Here is a 24,608-nt window from a genome sequence, read left to right as displayed (position 1 = left end):
GAAAGGCTTACCCTAACCCTTTTTTTCCCAAAGTCCCACTTACTCTTCGAGGATCCATCTTCTCATGTGCACCAAAAAAAAAGAAATAAATAAGTAAACTGTTTAACGCTTTATATGCGATTCGACTAATTGGGGGCTACGACCAGCACAGCAGTGCAAAAGTGGAACATATCCTTATCCACTTAAAAAAACAAACAAATGAACCGAACGAAAAAAAACGGAGAAAAAAAAAATGGAGTTGAAAAAAAAGAAGACGAAAGCTCTCTACCAAATAAACAAACGTTACAAAACAGACTTAAAGGTGAACAGAATGAGAAAAAAAAATGCTTCCTCAAATGTGCGTATATATGCACTAGTGAGATGTCCCCGTATTCCCGGATTGTCAGAAAAAAAAAATACACTTAATTTTGCATCTTTCCTTTCCATTGCAACGCTCACCACGTGTTCATTTATCCATGCAGTTTGTTGTCCCATTTTTTGCCTTTCTCTCCCGCAGTTTTAACAGCGTTTCATAGTCGGTCGTCTTAGGGTCATAGTCCTCCTCATAGTTCTTGTCCTCTATGACGTAAAGCTTCACGTCTTTGTCACTTATGTAGATTGTTTTGTAGTACCAGAAGTTGAGCTTCCTGAAATTTGAAAGGAAGAGTGGGTGTGTGAAGGGGGAGGGGAGGTTTTTCCGCGTGGAAGGTTTTCATCAGTTCGCAATAAAAGGTTCCCTAATTGTCTTAAACAGACAAGCGCAGCAAAATCATTGGGGTGATCTCGTGGCGATGACGCTCGCGGTGATTCTGCCGATCATGATGGCGGTGTCCCCCTGAGCGGCTGAGCAAGAGGGGGACATCACAACTTACGCCTGCGGCTCGTGGTCCAGGAAGAAGCTCTTGAACTGCTCCGAGCAGATGATTTCGCCAGGAATTCCGTTAGACTCGATCTTGTTAGCTATGAGAACATCCAGGCCCCACATGTCGTATCTGATTCGGACCGACCCGATTATACCCCCCACGCAGGATCCGTAGTGTAAACCGATTCTCATATTAAAATCATGCTTGTTAAACTGAATCTTAATCGTGTTGATGTTATGTAGAATCAGTTTAGCTAGTTTAAAAATGTTTAGTATTCCCTCGACGGCTTCTCTCTCATCTGTGATGGAGGAGTTCGGTTGGCTAGTGGCGACGTAGGCATCCCCAATGGTGAAAAGTTTGTACAGTCCTAACTTGATAGTATCCTTGTCTATCTTAGATATCAATTTCTGTAATAATTTTAGGACATCCTTAGGAGGAACCGTTTTGCTCCACCTTGTGAATCCTACAATATCGGCAAATAGAAAAGCGATTTTTTCATGACTATAAGTTAACTGTAAGTTATCATTTTGGTATTCTTCCAAAACTTGTCTGGGTAATATCCTAGTTAGAAAGTCATGTGAGGTTTTCTCCATCCGGTTCCTTCTCCTCTTAACTAAGAATTGGGTCCTGTCTAAATATTCACTGTACCAGAAATATAAAATGTTGGTAAAAAGAATCAGAAGGATGCTGGAGCATATTCTTATTTCACATAAATGTATTTTAAATAATTTTGAAAAGGAGTAAAGCAGGAAAACGAAAAAAAACACAAAAAAAAAAAACTTATGTTTAAACAACATATTCTTAATAAATATCAGCTGCATGCAAATGATCAGTTCAGTTGCATCTTTCATGAAAAATAAAGATCTGTCGCTGGAATTTCCAACAAGATTACTATAATGGATACAGGACAGGTCCATAATGATAATGCACCATGAAGAGAGGAAAATGTTTAAAATGAAGACTGTCCACATCATCTTGCTAGAATTCTTTTTGTATTCCTTCAGCTTCACCTTTAGTAACAACCATATGAATGTTATTATGAATAAGTAAATACACCTTATTAGCCAAATTATTACAATAAAATCGTTTCCCTTCAGCTTGTGCTCATAGTAGGATAGTTCTATCACGTTACACAAGCTTAGGATCATTTCTGATATGATAAATATTATTATTAGCTTCTTCGTCAAGTCAATGTTAATTATCTCTCTGTAGTACTGTTGTGTGTATTCTTCCTCCAGCTCTTCATCGTTGAATTTGTAGTAGAACCTGTTGAAATTGCTCACTTTTTTCTCCCCCACTTGAAGTGTCGATGTCAGCTTTTTTAGAAGCTTCTTTTTGTTATAGTTATCGAACTTGTGGGCAAAGTTTGCGTTTTTGTTGCTCACACTTGTGCTTGTTTTGATCAGTTCTTCGCTCTGCTGCGGCCCCCTTCTGGGCAGGGACGCCTCTCCTCTAGTCGACTCCTGGGAGGGATCATAACGAGGCGAATGTGACAGAAGAGGCGGACTCCCCCGATTGCTCATGCCCATGCTCTTAAAGTACCTTCTAAACGCCTGATTCATCTTTGTTAAGACACCTCTCTTCTTTTTAACCGCGGGGCTGTAGGTGAAGAAATACTCTTTCTTTGCGCAACTATTCGGTCCCCCGTTCGGACCGCTGTTCGTCTCGTTCGACTTCAAAGCGCAGGAGCTCTCTCCCCCGAAGCCCCCCGAGCTTAGGCTCCTTTCATCCTTCAAGCTGTAAAAGCTTATTTTTTTCTGTACCATTTTTTTCTTCTGCAGTTTTGATTTTTCAACTTTTGCACTCTCCTCACTGAGGTTTGGCCCTGTCGGGGGGGCCCCCTTATGTGCATTGTCTCCGCCCCCATATCCGATCTCAACAGCGGAGGATTCTACACAGCCTGGCTGCTCCCCCCTGTCAAAATTTACCTCTTTCTTTTTGAGCAAATCGTTTTCAGAGAACTTCGTTGGGTGGCTCTCCTGATCCCCATGATGCTTCACCCGCGTTCCATTGTTGCTCGATTTTTTTTTTTTTTTTTTCCTTTTTGTGTGTTTTTCCTTCTCGAGTGGGGGTAGGTTGCTCCCCATGGCGGCGCCGAGCAGTACTCCCTCCCTTAAGAATCTATTCCTCCTTCTTTTATGGACCTGTCTATTTTGCGTAACGTCCCCACCACTGGACGCAGCACTTCTTCTCCTGTGTCTTTTCTGCCATCGCGTTCTGTCTTTCTCTTGTTGGACCTGTTCGCCATCGCTCATTGGGGCCATTCGTTCCAAGTTTTCCCTTTTCACATTTTTTACGCCCTTCCATTTGTCTGCCTCACGAAAGGCGTCATCATCATCCCGCTTTGTGAACAAACAGCTGCTGGATCGTCTCGGCAGGGGGGAATTACGAGTATAACTCTTTCCCAGGTTCTCCTGCTCCCCCTTGGTCTTGGCCCTCGAATGAGGGAAGCCATTCCGCACGTCTTCACAAGAAGGGTCATTGCAGATCTTGGTAGGTATGTCTTCCTCCTTCCTTTCTGCTTCGTGCTTCCAGTGACGAAAAAATTGTTTACGTGTCCCACTTTTTGATCCGCCATTTTGTTCATCATCGCATGGGGATTCCTCCTTTGGGAACAATTTTTTTTTTCTTCTTCTTCTTTCTCTTCCTCCTTTTGTTGCTTTACTTTTTGGGAAGAGGAATCCCTGCCTCGGAATGTGTTGAATATCCCCTTGGAGGATGTTCCTCTTCTTCCTGTATATTTTGGTAAACAGGTCGTCAAAATTTATGTAGCCTTTATTCTGCCTTAATTTCTCATCATACAAGTAGAACTCCGATTCTGTGGAGTATTCCCAGTTGGATGAGAAGCTTCCATTGACAAAATTGTAGGAGACTCCCTCTTCGTGTGTGGCTTGCCGTCTACGCGCCTGTTCCTGCTTCTTTCCCCTTCTCTTCTTCTCCCCCTTTTTAAACTTACTAGAAGTTTTAAGTATGTCTCCAAGATAAAAATGGGGCGCGTAAAATTTCCTTTGATAGTTCCTTCTCTCCTTTATGTAGTTTTTTATGGCCCCATCTGGTGTATCAAATTGGTGCATAAAATCGGAGGAATCTTTTTTCACACAGGCGTTACTCCTTCTCACCTTTTTGATACGCTCCACCTGGTGCTCGTCTTCTACATAAGGGGATGTAAAAAATTCATCCGACTCGTCTCTCCCCCCAATAATTTCCTTTCTTAAACTTACTGGCGATTCAAAGTCGTATAGCTTTTTTCTTCGCACACTGTCTGCTAATTTTACCTTATCCAAACTAAGATATTTGGACTTGGTATCATTAAACGCTCTAGAGTAGGAAGGGAAGTTATTACTTATCATACTGTCACTCGCGTTGTCTGCTTTGTTATAATAGTACCAGTTGTCCTTCCTACAAGAATCACTACCCCTCTCGTAGATGTCCAGCATCTTTTCAATTACTGTACTTTGGGCATTAATTTGGTGTGGATTTTCTCTGCGCCGCCGTTCCTTCTGCGTCTTTTTTTTCGGGTGCGACTTTTTCGTTGCATCCTCCATGTGTCCCCCTTCCAGCACGCGGTTATCAATGTGATCTCTTTCTACCACGCGGTTATCTATGTGTCCACTCTCTACCAGGAGCTTCTCCATGTGACCACCTTCCACCATGCGGTTATCTATGTCTCCACCTTCCATCACCTCGTGCGCCCTTCCCCCAACCAGTGTGGAGCTTGAGAAGCCCTCGTCCGAGGGCTCCTCCACTTTCTTCACATCGTCCAAAATGTCGACCAACAGGTAGGTTCTCATTTCCCCCTTCCCCTTGATAAACACCTTGCGCTTCTTCCACACCAGTGACGTGTCGTCCTCTAGATATTTATACGTATCGTAGGAGACATGGATATGATCCGTAAGTGCCGTGGATTTCATTCTCGACGCCGTGTTGACTGTGTCTCCGAAGAGTGAGTACTGTGGCTTAACCGACCCGATGACGCCGCTGATGGCCTTTCCCGTGTGTATGCCGATGCGTAAACTAATATTCTTGTGGGTATACTTGTCGTACTGAGAATCATCACCGCTATGCATTGGCAACGTATAACTGCTGCTATGCCCCAGATTGGCATTCCCCACGTTGTTCCTCCCCCCATCCAGCACCTTATACGAGATGTAATACTTGGCGCTGAGCTGCGCGATGGCGAGCTTGATGGCGCACCTGGTGTCATACTTAATTTTGTGTACACAATCATTCTGCTTCTCACTCAGTCCCGAGGCCGCCAGGTAAGATTCAAAAACAGTCTCGATCTTGATGCAGTTAAAATACTTTATGCACTTGTCAAAATATAGGTATAAATTGTCTAGCGTCTCTACAAGGGCATGTGGCTCAAGTGTGGAAACCATACTCTGAAAATCATCAATGTCGCAGAAAATTACGGATATTATTCCTCTATCCTCTCCAGAAATATTCTTCCCTACCATTATCCCATCTGCCTTGGGGTCACTTATGAGTAGGTACTCCACCAGAAAGCTCGGCAGCATGGTGTGTAGTATTTCAATCTGCTTGGTTAAATTAACCTTCTGTTTATATCTGAATAGAAACTTCTTCTTTAGATAGTAAATTTCGTAATATTTCATCGAGAGGCAGATGAAGGTGAAGCTTAGTATGCAAATGAGGAAGGTCACTACCTGTTGTTTGCACAGACATGAGATGTTAACCTCCTCCAAGTGGTGTAAACTCAGATACGGATTTTCACAAAACTTCGTACACATAGAACTCAACATTTTGTTCTTCCTGTAGTACACCCAGGAAGTGAATACCAACAAGAGAGTGCATATTATTATCTCTTCTAATATTTTGAAGGAAAGAAAAAAGATGTACGAAACGGTAAAGGAGTAGCCTATCAACATATTGATCATGTCATTGCTTACATTGTCATACAGCTCGAGGATGAATCCAAATATGAGTACCATCTTGCCAATAAAAAAGAAGAGAGTCGAGTTAGACCTGTTCCGTAACCTTATATAAATCATCCACACCGTCGCGAGGAAGTAATACAAGATTAAAAAATACGTCAAAGAGTTAAGCGAATTGGTTATTTCCTTCGTACACTTTGAAACAATCGCTTGCACAGAAAATATTATAAAAAAAATGACAAATAACACAATTCCTATCGTCCTCAATTTTAACTTAGTTCTCTTTTCGTATGTCTTATATTCCAAGTTTAACTGCTGATTTCGGTACTTTATATTTAGGCCTATAACTCTTCTGAAGGTCTCATAGATAAATTTCGTCTTCTTCGTCCTGTTGTAGTACTTGTTCTTTTCTCTTATGCTGTACTGCTTCGGCGTCGGGATGAATTTTGTCAACGTTGCATTCCTTTCCAGGTCGAGTGCACCATTCGCCCTATCCTTCAGATTAGCACTTAGGTTACCCTCTGTTGTGTTCTTCTTTGAGGACCCTTTCTGGCCTTTCTTCAGTATCTTCTCCCGGAAGTACTCTGTTATGTCAGGGGAAATTCTACAAAAGTAGGTAGGGGCATCGGAATGACGGAGCGATAGGAAAAAAAAGGGGGACGCACCTAGGGATGATCACACAGAGGGAAAGCTAACCCCTCTGTAGAGAACATCGGCAAACGTGCGTATACGAAACGCACCTGTTGTTGATAAACTTCGCAGCCTTGTCAATAAAAAAGTTTATATAAAGAATCGGAAGAAGAGACAGCCAAAAGTATGCGTCCTCCGTTTGGAACAGACTCAATTCACACTTCCCTATTTTAAAGCAGTCAATTAAGGTGTACACATTTACGTATAGAAATAGGAAGCAGATGATAAGAACTGCCAGGATGAAGAAGTACAAGTGCCATGTCCTGGAGAGCAGCAAGATCTTCTCCGACGTTATAAAAAAATTCAGGATGAATATGTGGAAGGTGAATGCTCGATGTGTTATCAGGGGGAACACGTGCACCCTCAGGATGTAGTACGAGATCATCGAAATGAGCATGGCTTCCAGGATGGTTAAAATTATTATCGTGTTGTTTAGGAAGTACTTCCTTCTGGCCTGTTAAAACGGGGGGAGGCGACGGATGGTGTGTCATTAATTGGAACTGCTTCGGTGTGCATATCGCGCAGTTCATACTGCTCAAGCTGGCGCATACTTCATACTGCTCACAGAGCAAACAACGCCGCATGCACGCTGCAAAACCGTACAAGCTGATAGATGTAGGGGACGCTCCTGATAAATTTGTAGGGCAAATCTATTTCGTATGCCGAAAATGCTATAATGAGCAAATAATGAAAAATGGCGAAGGTCGTCTGGGTGTACAAGATGGACGAGGTGGAGGACCCGGAGAAGAAGTTATCAAAGTTGTGGAAAAAGTAGAGCGAGACGATCGTGATTTTCAGGTATATTATCCAGAGGAAGGACCGGCTGCATGGCGGAAAGAGAGGTATATGCAGTGCGAGGAAGAGGTGAAAACGTAAAAACAAGCATGGCAACATCACTTTAACCCACTCAAAATCCACCCTTAGATAGCCGCACTCATACTCCCCTCTTTTCCTGGTGGAAAGAACTCTGTCCGTTATTACCTCAGGGAAAATTTGTTCAGCCGTCCCAGTATAAGCAGGTCGATAATGTACCTAAACTCGTGAAGTACATAATCCGATATGCTATATAGCACATTGACCTGCTCGTTCAAACTTAGACACACACTGATTGTGGTATTCTTCAGCAGATAGGCGTCATTTAGGGTCGACCCCACCCCTAGGATGGTCAGCCTGGGAGTGGTTAGAGAGAGCACTTTTCTTATAACTTTTCCCTTGGTCTCATTGTCCATCTTGCAGAATAAAACGACCGTAGCACGCATGGCTATGCAAAGGAACATCTTCTGCAGTGTAGTTAATTGAAGGGGGGAGAGCGGCGAATCAGTGTGGGAGCGTTGAATCACTGTGGAACACTCGTCGCGCATCAACATGTGTAGGGACATTTCCCCATTGTAGGCACCCCCACGCCATCGTTAATGACAGATGCACATGGCACGCGGGGGGCACGTGCAGATGGACTCACCATGGCGTGCGCATTGCTCATTATATTCCTTATGCTAGCGTCGTTTATTGCGATGGCGTAAGACGTAGAGTTCAGCTTATCCAAGGAGAGGGTAAAATTGTTGAAGAGGGCATTGGCCATGCTGTCCATGTTGTCCATGCTGTCAACACGTTCGTCCTTCTCCACGCTGTTGGCGCTATTCGCACTGTTTACACTGTTCGCACTGTCCGTGCTGTCCGCATTATGCATGCGTTCCACCGCCTCTTCCCCGTGTGGGTTAAAAAAGTTAATTACAAATAAGTTCGAATTGGAGGGAATCAAATTACACTGTAGTCCTGTCAAATAAGTGTCCTTGGAATACTCATTGGTAAATATCCACGAGCGAATATCAAATTTGGCCAAATCGAGAAAAGTTTCTTCTACGCCTTCTTTCAAGTCGTTCTTCAATCCAATCATCCCAACTACTTCTAAATCGTTTAATAAAAATATTTTCATTAAATCGTACAGCTTGAAAGACAACCTACTTTTGTTGCTATTCCGAATGCTCTTCAGAAGGAGATATTTCCCAATGTCCTCATTTTTAAGAACCTTTTTGCAGATGAGAATAACCTTCAAATAATTCATAGTGTACATTTTTATAATTTTTTTTATTTTTCTTATGTCATTCTTGGCTAGCGATAAGTAGGGAAGAAGATTGAAGTCATAGCCACGCACGTAGAGGATACTTTGGTCTAACTCCTTTGTGTGTTTTAAAATACACATGGAGAATTTATTACTCTTCAAGAAATCGTGAAAACAGATCAGATGATATTCTTGGCATTCGTCTTTTAAATTATAAAAAAATAATCTATTCTTGTAGCAGTACACATGATAGCCTATATTCTTTACAATGTTGTAGAGGCATATATCTTCATATTCGATTGTGTGGAAATTTTCTTCATCGCCTTTTTCTGCATGTTTATAATTTTTCTCATTTTCAATTTCATGTTTGTTTTCTTTCTCATACTTCACATATGCGTCATTGTAACTTTCACTTTTATATTCCTTTATTCCCATGTCTAGACACTTCTCGTTGTAGATAATGACTCGGTTGCATGCGCATATTCCAAAAACGAACTCTTCTATTTTGTCGGCCTGGTCCTCTCCTCTCTGCGCGTCTTCTATGACCTCTTTGCAGTTGTAGCTGTTCTTGAAGTTCTCGTAGAATTCTGCTTCCAGGGGAGAAGTGAAAGGGGGAGGAGAAAAAACGGGTTTCCCATGTTTTTTTTAAATGCACATTTATGGTTTGTAGAAAAGGGGAGGGGATAAAGCACCTTCCTCTACACGGATGCACATATGTAAGCACGCGTATACATATACACATCTCCCGCAGTGCGCGTTGTACGGCTCATTTCTGCCGTACGGTTGTAACCCCCGTTTAGTTTAGCCTTTATGATCGGCGTGAGCATCACATTCTTGTTCAAAATCTCCTCCTTAAAGTAACTCCTATATCTCTCACTCAACACCATCGACAAATCATCCGCGAAAGGGTCGTAAATCGAAGTGATGCGATTTTGGAATATTCTCAGGAAAAGCCCCAAGTCTCTGGAGGGGAAGAGCACGTTCTCGGGGTCTTTGAAAATCCTTTCGTCCAGGTTTAGAAGTTCGGCCACGTTCCTTCTAAAGGATGGCGCCACAAAAAGGAGGGAACATAATTTGTGTGTGTGTGCGTGGTGCAATCGGACCGAATTGGTCAAACAAAGCAGCAGAATCATCTACTAGCACGCATAAATTGGGAGTCGCCCCCATGGACGGAGAAGGCATACGAGCTGGCCGCGTTTTCTTAGATTTGTCGAAACGCACTCTTTTCCGTGTTATCCTTTTTTTCTCATCTTTTGGATTATATTTTCTTTTCTTTTTTTTTTCTTTTTCCCTTTCCCCCATGCGCACCTTTCCCCGTCCAGGATGTTCAACGTGGGCAAACGAATCTCCCCGCCCGAATAGACAAAGTCGCATTTGGCATAGACGACGTTGTTCACGGCGCACGACACAAACAAGTCCTTTTTCTTCACAAGAATGCCATTTCGAGTTGTAGCCAGCAGATCCACAGCCCCTAGTGCATCATTCTTGTTTTTATTAAAAACTTTGGGTTTCTCACCGTGTGGGCCTTCCTTCATTCGCAGGTCGTTTTCTGTGAACAGGGGATGCCAGCGAACGGTTGGGCTTGAATTGAGGTTTGCCTTATTATCGGAATGGTGACACATTTTTACTAGTCACACGTTTTCGCAGTGCATGGGGACTCTTTTCTTTGTCAATAGGACAATGTACAAGGACTATGTTCTCCCATGCTAGACGCACCTATTTTCAAACTCTGGATGATATATATAAGGCTCTTCTCCGAGTAAATCATAATCGGCAGCACCAAAATGTATAGGCCAATGAAGTCCTCCAAAACGGTTAAGAAGGTGTCCTTCGACCTCTGGTGAGACCCACTTGTGCGATAAAACGTCAGCTTTATTATAATACTCAGGAGGACAAAAAAGAAATACATGAAAATTAAGTAGTACACTACGTTGTTCATTTTTATACAGAATGTTCTGTTCTCTTCTGTTTTTTGAGGAATATTTAAGTTTTTTTTTGTGTCAGCTCCGGTGTATATGACCACTGCATCTATGTATTCTGCTCCTTTCAGGATGGATGCTTAAGGGAGGAAAAAAAAAAAAAAAAAAAAAAGAGCGGTGAGTGTCTAAGTTTGGGTTCCTACAGCGAGTTTACTGTTAAAAGGCGAGAAATGAGCAGTTAATGTGATTTTTTTTGTTTTTTTTTTTTTTTTTTTCCCTCCCCCTTTCCCGATCTGCTCATTTGGTTAGATTCCCCCTTTTTCGCATTTTCCTTCTTTACATTGCAGAGCGAAGTTCTCATAGCTTAGCATTAACGACCTCGGGTGTTTGTCCAACTTGAAATTCCCCTGAAAACAGAATATATTCTTGTTAGGTAATTCGCATCTAATGAACCCGTTAATTTCTGACAGCATCTTTAGGTAGTCCCTGTCGACTATGTTGGGGGGAAGGAGTCGTTATGAAGTTCTTTTTAACGATTTAAAAGGCTCTCACCATTTCATATGTATATGTAATCACACACGGGAGCAAAACCCGATGTAGCTGAATCTGCACACTCGTACTTTTGTACTTATCCACTGGGTACTTAATGCTCTTCCTAAACAATCCATCAATCTTAAATGAATCGACCATAGCATTTAAATTGTTCTTAACGTAAAGGATGACGGCATCTGCTGGGAATTCGTCGCCTTGGAACACCCGAATAATGTCCCCCACTTTTATTTCCTTGGTGGTGACCTGAACAGGGGGCATTTTGCGTGTCACATATGTTAGATCATACGTGTAGAGGAAGTGTCGTTACAATTGGAGCGTGGTTGGCAGTTTTCCCAGTTGATCTCCTCATGATTCGCTTTGCTCTTCCTTCCTTTGCGTGACCATCCGAGAGACCACCCGTGTGACGACACAAACCCTTGGGTACCTTCTCAAAGTGAGACATCTTCGGCACTATCCTCAGGTAGCACTGCGAATTTGCATCCTTTATATCCTTCAGCTGTTTCAGTTCGTAAAGCGTTTCCGTGACTACCAAAATGGAAATGTTTAGAAAAAGAGAAATGGCCGTATCTATAAAAATATACTTTTTCGTTATCCCTTGGCTAATTTCGGAAAATACATAGACCGTTAGGAAGAGCGAGTATACGATGATCGCGTCTAGTGATATGAGTCTTCTGATAAAGTTGTACAGCTGCACATGGGGGTGAAAAAAAAAAAAAGAAAAATTACGACTACATAGAAGCATTTTTAATGTGGCAACATTTGGTTGAAAAAAGGGAAGGAAAGAATCGCACAAAAGTGCTCATGCACATGTGTATATTAAATGCGAGTGGCATAAATTTCGAAAAAAAGTTCTCACTGAGAAATTATATATTCTAAAATAATTTCTACAAAATTTTTGCACGTCGTCTTCTGAGGTTGGGTTGATAACAACTTTCCTGTAAATGTTGTTGCCTGTACCTATGTATTTTCTTTTTCCGTCTAAATGCTGCGAATTCGCGGGGGAAAGCAGGGGCATACCCGCATGTTTTGAGGTTAAAAGGGCGCGCATCCCGTGGGAGGAATGCAGTTTCTTTGTTGCACCCGTTGAGCAGCTGTTCATTCATTGCTACGATGCGTTACGTTGCTTTCACTCTGCTTCTACACGCCTTCCTCTTTTTTTGCAACCATTTTCCCTGCTCACCATTAACGTCAAAGCCTCCGTCTTCATCCTGTTTGTGCTCTTCATTTTGGCTCTCTTAAATGTGGGGAAAGATCAATTTGACGAGTAAAACCCTCACACTGTTTCACCTGACGGACATATCGACGGATAGAAAGTAAAAAGAAATGTCACATAGGCGTTTCACACCGTCTGTGCGTTTGTGTGTTTTCTTTTTTTCTTAAATCAGTAAAATTGTGATAGACGACGTGGAAGGATGAACTGGCCCTTCTTCTATCATGCACGTGCAGTCCCTATATTTTTGCTTTTATCTTTTCTGCGCAGTATTGTAAATATTTTTTTTTTTCTTTACGCAGATTAGGGGGAAGGGATGCAAAATGGGCCTCATCAAAATGGTATACAACTTGGCTAAGTCATTTTTACATAAGTCTACATGAATACAGGTGAGTGTCCACGTATGGAGGTGATGTTTTTTTTCCCCACACTCATTGGTCACTTTCCTCATGATGTGCCTCATTCAAGATTTTTTTTTTTTTTTTTTTAATCACCCTGCACACATGTGTATACATACCAAATAGGTAGAAGCAAAACCGTCAGGAGGTGGTGCAACGCTCTTTTTTTTTTTTTCTTCTTTTTTTTTCCCGACATTGTATGTAGCTGAAAAAAACTAACCGCTTTTACAAAAATATAACTGTCATCATGCAAAATCGGCACAGTTCAATGGAACAGAAAGATGCCACAAATTAGAGAGTAACACAGGATGTTCCCAATTTGCTCATAGTGCCATAGCGTGTGCCATTTTTGTTATCTTGGGTGAAAATGATTTATCCTCATGAACTGTGGAATTTATAATTAATTACATAGCCATAGCTGGAAATTATTTTCAACAAAAGCGTGTTCAATAGACATGTGTTTTCGTTGGCTCTTGTTTCGGTACGTCAGAAAAGCAGCTCTGGGCCCCGTAGAAAAAAAAGAAAAAACAAACAAACCGTGTAGTCGCCAACAAACCGTGTAGTCGCAAACAAACCGTGTAGTCGCAAACAAACCGTGTAGTCGCAAACAAACCGTGTAGTAGCAAACAAACCGTGTAGTCGCAAACGAACCGTGTAACCACAGAAGTTTTGTGAATTATCACCGAAGTGTCTACCCCCTTATACACCGCTGGCGCACCTCCACTTAAGAAATTATTTTAAAGAATTACCCCCTTCCTGTTCCTCACTTTTAATTCAAAAGCCCCCTTTTTTATATTCACGAATAGTCCAAATTAATAAGCAAAAAGGAGCTACGTATAATTGTAGAGAGCACACAATGTTTCACATTTTAATTACAAACCAATTTGGCGTTTTTGCAAATGTAAACCTGGGCAGGTTGTCTAATTTGTGCACTTATGTAACGACGACGCTGCGTCAAGTAGCACAAGGTATGCGTTACATTATGATAAAGCAATGAGGACAAAAAAAAAAAAAAAAAAAATCCAAAAAGTTACTCACCATGTAACTGTTTCAACATGCTCACTCTCCCGGAATAAAACCCAGAGAAGTACCAAGACATAAGATATTTGAGCAGCTCTTGCAAATCTTTATTTTGATTGGTAGTGTCCTGCTCATTGGTGGGATTTACAACATTTAATTTTCTCATAATAAAATTATCAAAATGATTATTTATGAAGTTATTTTCTTTTTCAAATGCACCTTCATCTATGCACAGGAGTTGTGACTCTAGGAAGATGTTTAAAGTATCACTACTTTTTTTTTTATGTTTTAGGTACACATCACTTATTTCTTTATTGTATTTCTGGAAGGTATCATTAAACGGGATTGGCGGAGGCTTCAGGAGGCCCTTGATTACTTCACTGTTCATGTTAATATCCTTTTGGCATGGCATTTCATTCGTGTATTCATTGGTATATCCGTTGGAATACCCGCCGGCATGCCCGTCGGCGTATTCCTTCGCATGGACATACTTGCGTCTTACCAACTCGTCACTGGAACTTCTAGCAAAATCATCATTTTCGAAATCAAAATTTATTTTGTCGACGTCAATATAGCGCCTTTTTCTTTTATGCCTCCTCTTTTCATTGCTCTCCCTCTTGTTCGCCTCGTCAGGAACCTGGCCTAGCCCGTCTGCACACATCTCCAAATTTGGCTGTTCCCTCGGGCTCTTTAAAAGGCCTTCACGATAGTTATTCCCGTTGATGTTGCCGCTTGCATTATTGCCGCTAACATTTATGAATTCCAAGCCATCGTCGGATCTATTCCAGTCGTCCCCCTCCTCGGGGGAAGTTCCTCCTGGAATATTCTTATCTATATAACTGTTTAATTCCTCATTTTTTCGCTTTAAGAAATGTTTATTGTCGGCCTCCCCCCCAAGTGTACACTGCAAAATATTTTTTATACAAATGGGTATGATGGTTTCATCATTTAAGGAGCACTCTGCAGTGTTTTCCTTCTTGTGTTCTTCTTTCAGATCGTTGTTATTTTCTTCATTATTCCCATTCATTTTAGATACGTCCAATTGAATGGCGCATTATTTTTCTCTCAATTGCTTCTTTGCTGTAATTTTTCTGGCATTTTGGATCTCATGAAAAGCGCAGCATGTTTGCGATTTATGCGGTGGAATAAATGCTTTCGAACTGTTTCTTCGGCTGTTTTGGCTGCTTCGGCTGCTTCGATTGCTACGACTCCGCTTTCCTGACTCCTATTGACTGCTTTTTTTTTCTTCTTCCGTGAAGATCAGGCAAAAAGGTGGTAGATAAATTTGCCTTTTTTTTTCCCCCGCACCCTTAAAGCACGTCGCTGGATTTTTTCTATGAAAAAAACAAGGATAGAGGAATTAACAAAAATGCAAACCTTTCCCGCGAATGGACAAATTGACACTACAGAGTTGAAATAAATAGGCCACAATAAAATGGTAAACGAAACCATTCTGTGTTGTGCAATGCCATCAGTTCGTATGCTTCACCTTTTTCATGTATATGTTCTCCCATTTTGAACATACTAATGGGAGGGGAAAAAAAAAGTCTACATGTTTTGATGAGGTGAAAAGAACTGCCTAACCCATTGCACAATTTTACAAATTAAAGAAACTAGGTGGAGTAATTTATTCCTCTATGACACTAACAGAAGATTGATTTCGTAAGATTAAGAGGAAAAAATAAACCTTTTTTGATGTGAGGCAAAAGGTCCAATTTGTTTGCATATTACAAATAAATCGCACCACTGTGTAAAGTTTACGTGCAGGACATGAGGACACTTTTTTGTGATGACTCAATTTAGCAGACCTTATTGACAACCCTGCGAAGAGCGAACTTTTTTTTTTTTCTTTCCCCCCAAAGTTGCTAGAGGTAATGAGAAGAATATGCCAAATGTTAACATAAAATGTGTCCTCCTTTTTTACCTCCTTTATTGCCTCTCCTTCATTGTAACTACAACCTGCCAGTTAAGCCATAATGGAACAACTTTAAAAAACTGGTTTAGCCAATTTAATGATGAAATTTTTTCACATGAACAGGTCAAAAAAAAAAAAAAAAAAAACTCACCAATTTTTGGGTGTTCATTTGATAAGCAAAAAAAAAAGGCTACTTTCGAATGCGTCAGGAGAAAACTGCTTAAATGTAGTGGGAAATTATTTAACGCATGGAGTGATGACTTGTCTATAATACATCCTAATGAAAAATTAAAAAGAGAACAAATTCATAATGAAGCAGAGCATTATATAGTAACAAAAAAGGGAATAAATGAAAAGTTGAACTACATCGATTTGTCATCCTTCAGTACGTACTGCTCATTTTACAAATTGTATGTGCGCGACTTGGTACACTTTAGTGGCAATAAGGGGGCATATAATGGTAGTTCCTTCATCCCGAAGACAATTATTAAAAGATATTTTGTCAAAACAGACCATTTGAATAGCGATCCACTGGATGAAAATATCTATATTTTCATTTCGGGCACCAAAAAGGGAAGCCTAAAAGGGGAAAATGAAAACCCACCGTATAGTAAAATTTACTACACGGTAGGGAGTATAATACATAATTACTACGTTTTCTTTATAAGCAAAATACTGGATCACACTTTCTACTTTGTATTTAGCGAGGGCCATAAAAAGGGAAGCGCTACACATAGGACCAGTAATAGTTATTTAATTTATAAAAATGAAGTTATATACCCCTTTCGGAAGGGAGAAAGGGTCTGTGGAGGGGTTCCCTTCCAGGACTACTCCCATTATGATGACCTACGAGATTTTTACGTAATCGAAATTTGTCACTGCTTCAACGGGATTACATACAGACAGAATCTGCACCGTTTGTTGAAGAGGTTGTGCAGGCTATATTTTAATATCGAATTGGTTCCCTACATTCTTCACTTACCCCCCGTGTTTTACCACATCCTAATCATCCTTATCTGCTCCTTAATGTTTGCCTATATCTCTTACAAAATTTTTCTGAAGTACAAAAATTGCTTTTGATGTGCCGTATGGGGGAAACGCCATGGAGGAAAACGCATGGGGGACATAAAACATTTGAACATTGACAAAGGAGAAGACAAAAACATCCAACCCATTACACTGCGTCCTGTTTTGTAAATACCTCTATGTCTTCACTTGGTTAACGCAGCGATGCGTACAACGTCGTCCGAAAACAACCACAAAATTGTTTATCCGTTGGCATCTTCCCCCCACTGGGTGGAATGCACAGGTACGTATAAAAATACCTACATGGCACGCATGTACGTTCGCGTCAATTTTCCCAATTCGTTGTAAACTTCGACTTGTAACTAATCTACAAGGTAAACACGTTTTTCTTTTTTTCGTAAAGCCTAGCGCAACCAATTTACACATGTAAAATACGTCCGTATAATGCAAAAAAGAAGAAGAAAAAAAAAATCGTTTACGTTAATTTTGCATTTTAATGATGTATTGTTGGAAAAAGCATTCCTTTTCTTGCGAAATTGTTTAACTTAATAATTTGATTAGGTTTGAGTTCTTTTTTAATTATTTTTAAAGAAATGTTTTCCATTTCGACTTCACACTGTTCAGCGCCTATTTATTTTTAACCTGTTGGTTGGTCGTGCATCCTTTACATTCTTAACAAAATTTTCGTTCGCTTCACTCCTATTGGAATTACGTGTTACATTTTTGCCAACATTCCCCCCATGTGATGTGACCATTATTGCTTTTTTTTTTTTTTTCTTCGCTCATCCCTTATCGTCATTTCCTTCTTCACACGGTATGCCGCAGGGGGAGCATAACAGAAAGGGATGCGTTTCGATGACTTTTCCATTATAACCCAGTTGCGCTTGTAGTTGCATTTGAGCCAATAGAACATCACCCAGGTTTCATCCTTCTTTGCAACATAACCATAGAAAAAAATATTACCACAAAAAAGGAGCACTTAACCCGTCATGTGCCAACTAGCTTAAGCAATGCATAGCTGAGACTTCGCGACTAACCTATTTTAACACTCGAATTGTATTTATACATATATCAAGAAACATCGCCATAAGAAGAGGAACAAAAAAGGAAACTAAAAAAAGCTAGAAAAGATGGATGCGCTAATGCTGGATGAAAAAATACGCATGTATGCCCTTGTGCCAATTTTCATAATTGTCGTTCTGGTCTGCATAATAAAAAGCAATCTGGGGCAAATGGTCCGGCCTACCATCAAAGCGGACGTGGAGAAACTGAGGCAAAAGTAAATGAAAGCGAGTAAAATGAGAGAAAAAGAAAATACCACTTCATAGATTGTGTTTTTTTTTTTCTTTTTCTTCGCGCATATGCTGCTCTCGTCTGCCATAATTTGTACAGACAAACTTGTGTGTTCCTACGTGCACCTGCAAACTGCCACGTTGTAGTTGGCATGGGACTAAATTGAGTAAATATAGGGGAGATACTAATAGAGACACTATTTCCTTTTTCCCTCCCCCCTTTTATTTTTTACAAAGTAACTTCCTAACGAGGTTCACTCAGCTGAAAACGAATTATGGATTTATTTCCCCAGTTGCGTTCCTAAGTCGAAAATATTTTTTTAACAAACCGCAAGCTGGCTTCTTCAATGATTTGCCTGAACAAGTTAATCCGTTTGATGCGCTCTTAAAGCAAGATCCCTCGGACCTCTTCGGAATGATGAAGAATCAAATCCCCTTTTTGGTGTTACAGTTGGGGCTAGGGTTTTTAATAAACCTCTTTTTTTCTGGCTACTTAGTGGGTATGCTTCCCTAGACGAGACTGTACTGCGCATGTGCCCAAGTGTGCAACTGGTCACGCAGCACACTCAGAACACGCAACACACACAGCACACACACGTATATGCCTTTTTGCGTGCCACACACTTTCAGCCAAAATTCCTTTCCCCCTGACGTACAAATTCAAGTCAACCCTCCAGATGGGAATGGATATACAGCTGCTGGACATGAAATTTGTCTCCTCCCTGTCATGGTTGGAATTTTTTTGCATACGAGGGAATTTATCCATTCTAATTACCCATTTTGATACCACGTTGGGGATTACATGAGCGTTTTTTTGTTTGTCCTTTTTACCTGTTCGTTGGCGCATTTCATTTTGCTCGAAAACCTCCACACCTTAATCGCAGGTACTTCCTTGTCATGTTTGGATCGAGCGGCCTAATAAGCATCATTGATTATTTTGTTCTTCACGGTATGGAAAAAAAAAAAAAAAAAATAGACGAAAGAGCGAATAGCTACATATAACAGAGCAAAACTGCTGTACGGCCAAAAAGATAACTTCTCCTTTTTTTTTTGTGAACAAAAATGTTGCAGACAAAGACAGGTCACAGAATAACCCAATGGATAATTTGATGGGAACCCAAAATCCCCTAGCGAAACGTAATAGAAGCGAATAAGAAAGGATATTTTTTTTGCACGAAAAATTAGTACATTGCATATAAAAAAAAAGACCAACGAGGAACAATTAAATGTGCGCATAAACATGCACGTTAAAACTGCATTGCTTTTTGCTATTACGCGTCCGCTTACGCCTCGTGTTCGCTTTTTAATTTTCTCCCCTCAGAGCCTGCAAATGTGAACAACGTGCCCGACTTGAAAAAGTTTTACGACAAAAAGAAGGCCGAGCTGGAGAACGTGGTATTTAAAAAGGAGCATATTTTGTTTGCCAAACGTTGTTTGCGCGTCTCTACATTTTGTGAGGCATCATAACAAGCACCTCCTCGCCCCTTTTTCCTCCCTACTTTGCAGAGGTATAAATTTTGGTTGGAGAATATCGAATATCACCTTATAGTAAACTGGAAATGAAAAGGTGCGATGGAGGCGCAACCCCCTCCCCCCCCCCTCTAATCTATATGCGCATGTTGCATGCCTTCTTATGTGCGCATTTTTCGTGTGTTGTGCCATTTTTTTTCCGTTTTTTTTCTTTTTTTTTATTACATATTAACAAACCGTTATATTAACAACTGGGTTGTTCTGTTTATGTGCCAAAGGCATTCTCTTTCTCCTGTCCCTTCCTTTCATCTTCACCTTTTTCACCTCCTTCGCATCGAACTTTTTTTTTTTTTTTGTAAAAACTTTTAAAAACATAGATTGTTTTTTAAAAGAGGAATTTTCCGTAATGATGAAATTTAAGATCATCGATTTGGCGCGCAGGACGTTCGCTACTTCAACGTAGGTGTATGTAATATATAGCCCATGCGTGTGGATACACTATTTTTACCGGTCTTTTTTTAAGTCACCCTGGACAAAAATCGGCATATATATGTATGCATACATACATGCCTCTCACCCCGTTGGGGGGTGTACACTGGCAAATTTACTCCTCTGCGCAGAATTTCCGAAATACAGCCAAATGGGGGGGCTAAACATGTATATTTGAAAATACTGTTTCCTCGTGTTACAAATGTATAGCAAAATGAATGTTATAAAATGGCATTTTAGAAAAATACCGGTTAATGATAATTTCCGCATCATTTTGACCAAGTGCCAAATTTGCTTTATTTATTTTGTGACGCAATTATGTGCCAATTTAACGCTTAGTGTTTTTTTTCTTTTTTTTCTTTGGGGAGGCAACTCTTTAGTGCATCCCATTCCGCTGGCCGAATTTTACGGCAAAAAAAAAAAAAAAAAAAAAAAATATTGCGAATATATATATATATATACGTACGCGCCGAACCCAATACAGTCCTGAAGCAGATTTTAACGAAGGAACAAATTTGTTTTCTCCCCATTTTGTGGAACACGCGGACGAGAAAGTAGAAAAACGCGCAATTTGCAAAGTATTGCCAAATGAACGCCAACGACGGAGAGGAGACGCAACTGGATAATGCATCCCCCAGCAAAAATGACAAATCGAATAAACCCAAAGTAAGCACAAACTGCGCGCCGTACAAAACTCTGTATACCTTTAAAGTGGCAGCAGTTCGAAAAAAATTGCACAAAATGTTTAATCAGCCACTGCGCAAAAATGCATTCCAACTTAAGTGATACCACATTTTTGTACTAATCCCATCATCCCGCTTTGCCGCCCCAACGGAACCGCACGACGGTCAAAGTTGTTTGCGTTCAGACGCCAGTGAAACTCAGTGTTATGGCGTCTTATCTGGTACGTACGTCTACACAAAAGTGCATAGCTTAACGCTTTTTTCATTTTTTTTTTACCTCGCCGCGCAGCCCCATTTACGGAAGGCAGCCGGGGTTGTATGGAAGGACCCATCATTGGATGATTGGCCAGAAAATGACTTTCGAATTTTTTGCGGAAATTTGGGAAACGAGGTCACTACGGACATTTTGGCGAACGCATTTAGAAAGTACAAATCGTTTAACATGGCAAAGGTGGGTAATATTCCAAGGTGTCACGTGTGTGCGCTTTCCAACACATGTACTTTTTACAATTAGCCCACTTATTTCGCACCCCCCAAGTGAATAAGAGTTCACTTCTGCAATGCTGTATTCCGGTGCGTTGAAGTAGACTTGAAGAAGCCACATTGCATGATGAAACAACGCCCCCTTTTAATTCTCTACAGGTAATTCGCGAGAAAAGGAACAACAAAACGAAGGGCTACGGTTTTGTGTCCCTCTCGAACCCCCAAGACATGCTGGATGCATTGAAAAACATGAACAATAAATTTATAGGGAATAGACCAATCATAGTTAAAAGGAGTAAGTGGAAAGACAGAGAAGTGGACTCCAAAAAAAATAAAAACTTTGATAGCTTCGTCCAGAATACCTATGTCCCATCCAAGAAATTTAGGAAATTCAAAAAAACCGTCCGAAGTGATAATAAAGGTTAGAGCAAAAAAAAAGAAAAAAGACAGCCCCCATTTGGGTCCATTTTTCCTACTTTGCCATTTCAACGTTGTAACGGTTTCCATTTACCACTAAAGTGGTGTGCCACGTGAACTGTGTTGTGCATATATATAGGTGGACACTCTTCTTTTTCCCCCCCTCTCTTTTTAGAAGTTCATGACAAATTGATAAACAAAAACGGAGGGAACTACTGACATGGAAAATTGGTTACTCTGCGGATGAAGAAAATGTTTCCCCATTTATCTTAGGGAGCATGCCCCCTTTGGCGCATTATCACGTTTTCAATTTTGCCGACATGTGGAGGCCCCCCCTTGGTCTCGTTTCGAAGTTTCCTTTGGAACATTTCCCCCTCATAATCTTTTTTTTTTTTTTTGTTCGTTGTAATTTTAATTAATTTTTGTGACCTCTTTAACAACAATTTGGCAGCCAATTAGCAACTTTTTAGCAACCACGTGACAACCATTTTTGGACCCCTGTTGTCAACTTTTTTTTTTCCGAATTTTTTAAAAAAGGGGAAAATAAAACTACGAAAAGATTTTTAACCATTAATATGTTTTTGATTCGTGCCGCTTCTTTACATTTTCAACGTCTTTATTTGGATAGCCTCCTGGGGGGAGGGGGGAACACCAGGAGAGTAAGAGTTTCCACCTCACCCTTCGAAAATGTCCAGCGTCTCCGCACATATGTAACGCAGGGGTACATACACACTTATCTGCATTTCCTGCGTTACTCCCCCATTTTAGGGCTAAAAATAAACTCCCTGCTTTAGCCCGCTGCCCTTAATGAAATTTCCCCTTCCCCAGGGTACCTTTTAAAGAGTTGTTTTTTCCCCTCCACACTTTCGGCATTTTAAGGACAATATCGACGCAGCAGATGTGCGTCGTAGGTATACACTTATACGTAGGTACGTACATCTCTGTGCTCTGCTTACATATGCAGTGCTATGGTAGTTTTCTTTCCCTCGCGCATCAACCGTTTGGCCCCTTCATTTTATCATTTAATAATGACGCGAAAAAGGGACGACAACGGAAAGGTGCAAAAAAGTAAATACCAAACATTCATCAATTTGCAAACATTTTATGCCACACGGGGTTCATCGCTTCGATAAAATTGCAAAAAGGTAAATGGGTGTTCAATACGATTATGTACCAATCTGTGAAACGCTTCTCCTTTTGGCCAGTTTTTTTTCTACGAAAGTATAGAAAAAGGTAAAAATTGCCTTTCCCCACGGGGATAATATTAGTGCCCCTTTTCCCCACCGCATGTGAAACACCCGCCCGAACATATATTTATACTTTTTTGAAAAAATATAAATAAACCTGCGCTCCTCTGTTCCGGATGTGCTGTGCTTATGACAAAATATCTTGTGAATTTATTTTTCTTCTTTCAAACAAGGCATTCGAGCAAGTACTCTTCCCTATGCTGCATTCTGCGGAGTAGGTACACTGATAAGTGATAAGGGATAACAAAACAGTTCAAATTTGGCTAGGCGGAAGAGGCAATATTTATGGTAGCTTCAGATGTGAGGAGATAATTTTCTCTGCGTGTGCGTGAAAAGTTCCGGGGCGCGCATGCCAGCAGACCCATCAATCTGCCTGCCAAGGAAGTTGTCAAAGTACATGACAGGGAACCTGCCGAGGAAACTCCTAACATACATGCCAAGGAACCTGCCAAGGAAACTGCTAACGTACATGCCAAGGAACCTAGTAACGGACCTATCGGCTGCGCTCCCACCCACCTGCCATGTGCACCCCCGCATGACCGAACGAAGCAGCCAGGATGAACGCAACCAGGTTTCTTTTAAGCAGCCAAAAAGTATTAAAAAGAAATGTAGAGTTTAAGGAAATATTCACCCCGAGATGGTTCCTAGAATCGCCCAACTACAGCCGTATGCCCCTATGGAGAAGATTTTTTGAAGGCCAATACACAAATGGGTCCTTCTTATTTTTTGGTAATGCCTGGACATCCATGTTTGCGTTCGCCTTCATGTTATGGTTCTCAAGAATATTCGACCCACCCCCCTTAGAGAGAGTTGACAAGTATTGGCTAAACTCACCAAAGTTCAGAATTTTATCTGCCTTTTACAATGAAGGAAAAAGGCCAGGGGTGAAAATATCTTTGATGACATACGAAGCCAGGTACTTCTACAGGGGCATAGATCACCCCTTTACCATTAACGAGATCAAAGATTTGTGGTTTAAATTGAGGGAAAATTATATAATTGAAAGCATCCCGGCGATTCAATACCCGCACGTTTTTAGGCAGTACAACAATGTATCCACTCCTGCAGATTTGCATGTACATCTTCACTGAGGACATTTGTCTCTCTGTGTTATTGTGGGATACATCACCTCTGTGTGTGTATACGGCGGGATGACCGTTTGCTTCTCCATGCTGTTCACGAAGCATGGTGGAGAAGGGCGTAACAGAGTTCAGGCTTCACCCCAAGAGCTGTGATTTGTAATGTGCCTTCTATACCATTTTGAAGACAGTCCCACGTGTAGTAGGTGGACCAGTGCGTATCCTATTAGGAGGGGCCCGCCCGTCATTCGCGCAGCCATTTGAAAACCATTCGGGGGAGACCGAATCGGTAACCCTTTGTATCCGGCGCACCCCGTTTAGACCTTTTACGCACGGGCGAGTTTTGAGCAGCTAAATGTGTTCATTCATTCGTTCACTCGTTGCTTGGTTATTTATTTATTTTTTCTCTCGGAGAACCCGAAACAGTCATAACTTCTTCGCTTTTACGAAACGCGCTTCATGCGAGACCATTTCTGCGCCAGCGAAGTCGTCGCGTTAAGGCGTTTTCGTATCTTCACACTGCTGCGAGGACCAGCGCGTCTACGCCGCTTTGCATTCGCCAAAATGGGATAGCGTCGCCCCATAAATACAGCACAACCCCATATGGGTATCCTCGCAAAAGGGAAACGTGGCGGGCTTCCGCTTCATGAAGGGAACAAACAGGGTCCGCAAATGCTTCGAGGGGACCGCAACAACGGGGTGTCCATCCCTGCATATACGCATGCCGCGTGCGCTGATGCAGAAAGAACGCCGCTATACCACACAGTGCACTCCGCACAAAATCGTACATTAGATCGAAAATGTGTGCAACGGTAAATTCAGAAAATGGCCGCAAACTGGGCGTAAACCGACGCGATGGTGAAAAACCATATCTTAATTTAAAAACACTAAATCTGTGACCCGTCGAAATGGGGAGAAAATTCAG

The 24,608-nt window shown here is 41.1% G+C and overlaps 6 protein-coding genes across 6 annotated transcripts; 4 read left to right on the top strand and 2 right to left on the bottom strand.

The window, feature by feature from the left end:
• Positions 1 to 445: 445 nt before the first annotated feature.
• Positions 446 to 12,179, bottom strand: C922_01093 (guanylate cyclase, other; the record flags this gene model as incomplete). The annotated part of the gene is made up of 15 exons (XM_008816701.1): positions 446 to 626; positions 852 to 6,338; positions 6,475 to 6,878; positions 7,028 to 7,247; positions 7,406 to 7,704; positions 7,884 to 8,039; positions 8,121 to 9,070; positions 9,265 to 9,521; positions 9,792 to 10,032; positions 10,200 to 10,541; positions 10,743 to 10,895; positions 11,023 to 11,197; positions 11,379 to 11,642; positions 11,811 to 11,939; positions 12,135 to 12,179. The coding sequence occupies 15 exons, from the start codon at positions 12,177 to 12,179 to the stop codon at positions 446 to 448; spliced, it is 9,303 nt and encodes a 3,100-aa protein (XP_008814923.1).
• Positions 12,180 to 13,592: 1,413 nt separating this feature from the next.
• Positions 13,593 to 14,609, bottom strand: C922_01092 (hypothetical protein; the record flags this gene model as incomplete). The annotated part of the gene is made up of 1 exon (XM_008816700.1): positions 13,593 to 14,609. One exon carries the CDS (start codon positions 14,607 to 14,609, stop codon positions 13,593 to 13,595), a length of 1,017 nt encoding a protein of 338 aa, XP_008814922.1.
• An 858-nt stretch (positions 14,610 to 15,467) lies between these two features.
• On the top strand, positions 15,468 to 16,577 carry C922_01091 (hypothetical protein; the record flags this gene model as incomplete). Its single annotated transcript, XM_008816699.1, has 1 exon — positions 15,468 to 16,577. The coding sequence occupies one exon, from the start codon at positions 15,468 to 15,470 to the stop codon at positions 16,575 to 16,577; it is 1,110 nt and encodes a 369-aa protein (XP_008814921.1).
• Positions 16,578 to 17,653: 1,076 nt separating this feature from the next.
• C922_01090 (hypothetical protein) lies at positions 17,654 to 19,378 on the top strand (the record flags this gene model as incomplete). The annotated part of the gene is made up of 7 exons (XM_008816698.1): positions 17,654 to 17,802; positions 18,053 to 18,315; positions 18,446 to 18,545; positions 18,700 to 18,764; positions 18,887 to 18,952; positions 19,137 to 19,210; positions 19,322 to 19,378. 7 exons carry the CDS (start codon positions 17,654 to 17,656, stop codon positions 19,376 to 19,378), a joined length of 774 nt encoding a protein of 257 aa, XP_008814920.1.
• Positions 19,379 to 20,362: 984 nt separating this feature from the next.
• On the top strand, positions 20,363 to 21,576 carry C922_01089 (hypothetical protein; the record flags this gene model as incomplete). The annotated part of the gene is made up of 4 exons (XM_008816697.1): positions 20,363 to 20,440; positions 20,747 to 20,908; positions 21,100 to 21,361; positions 21,533 to 21,576. 4 exons carry the CDS (start codon positions 20,363 to 20,365, stop codon positions 21,574 to 21,576), a joined length of 546 nt encoding a protein of 181 aa, XP_008814919.1.
• A 1,585-nt stretch (positions 21,577 to 23,161) lies between these two features.
• On the top strand, positions 23,162 to 23,695 carry C922_01088 (hypothetical protein; the record flags this gene model as incomplete). Its single annotated transcript, XM_008816696.1, has 1 exon — positions 23,162 to 23,695. The coding sequence occupies one exon, from the start codon at positions 23,162 to 23,164 to the stop codon at positions 23,693 to 23,695; it is 534 nt and encodes a 177-aa protein (XP_008814918.1).
• Between the last annotated feature and the right edge of the window lie 913 nt (positions 23,696 to 24,608).

The sequence above is a fragment of the Plasmodium inui genome, assembly GCF_000524495.1.
Source record: "Plasmodium inui San Antonio 1 unplaced genomic scaffold supercont1.3, whole genome shotgun sequence".
In the NCBI taxonomy this organism is placed as follows: Eukaryota; Apicomplexa; class Aconoidasida; order Haemosporida; family Plasmodiidae; genus Plasmodium; species Plasmodium inui.
The sequence above is the reverse complement of the archived record's forward strand: the minus strand, read 5'-3'. Positions and strand labels throughout refer to the sequence as shown.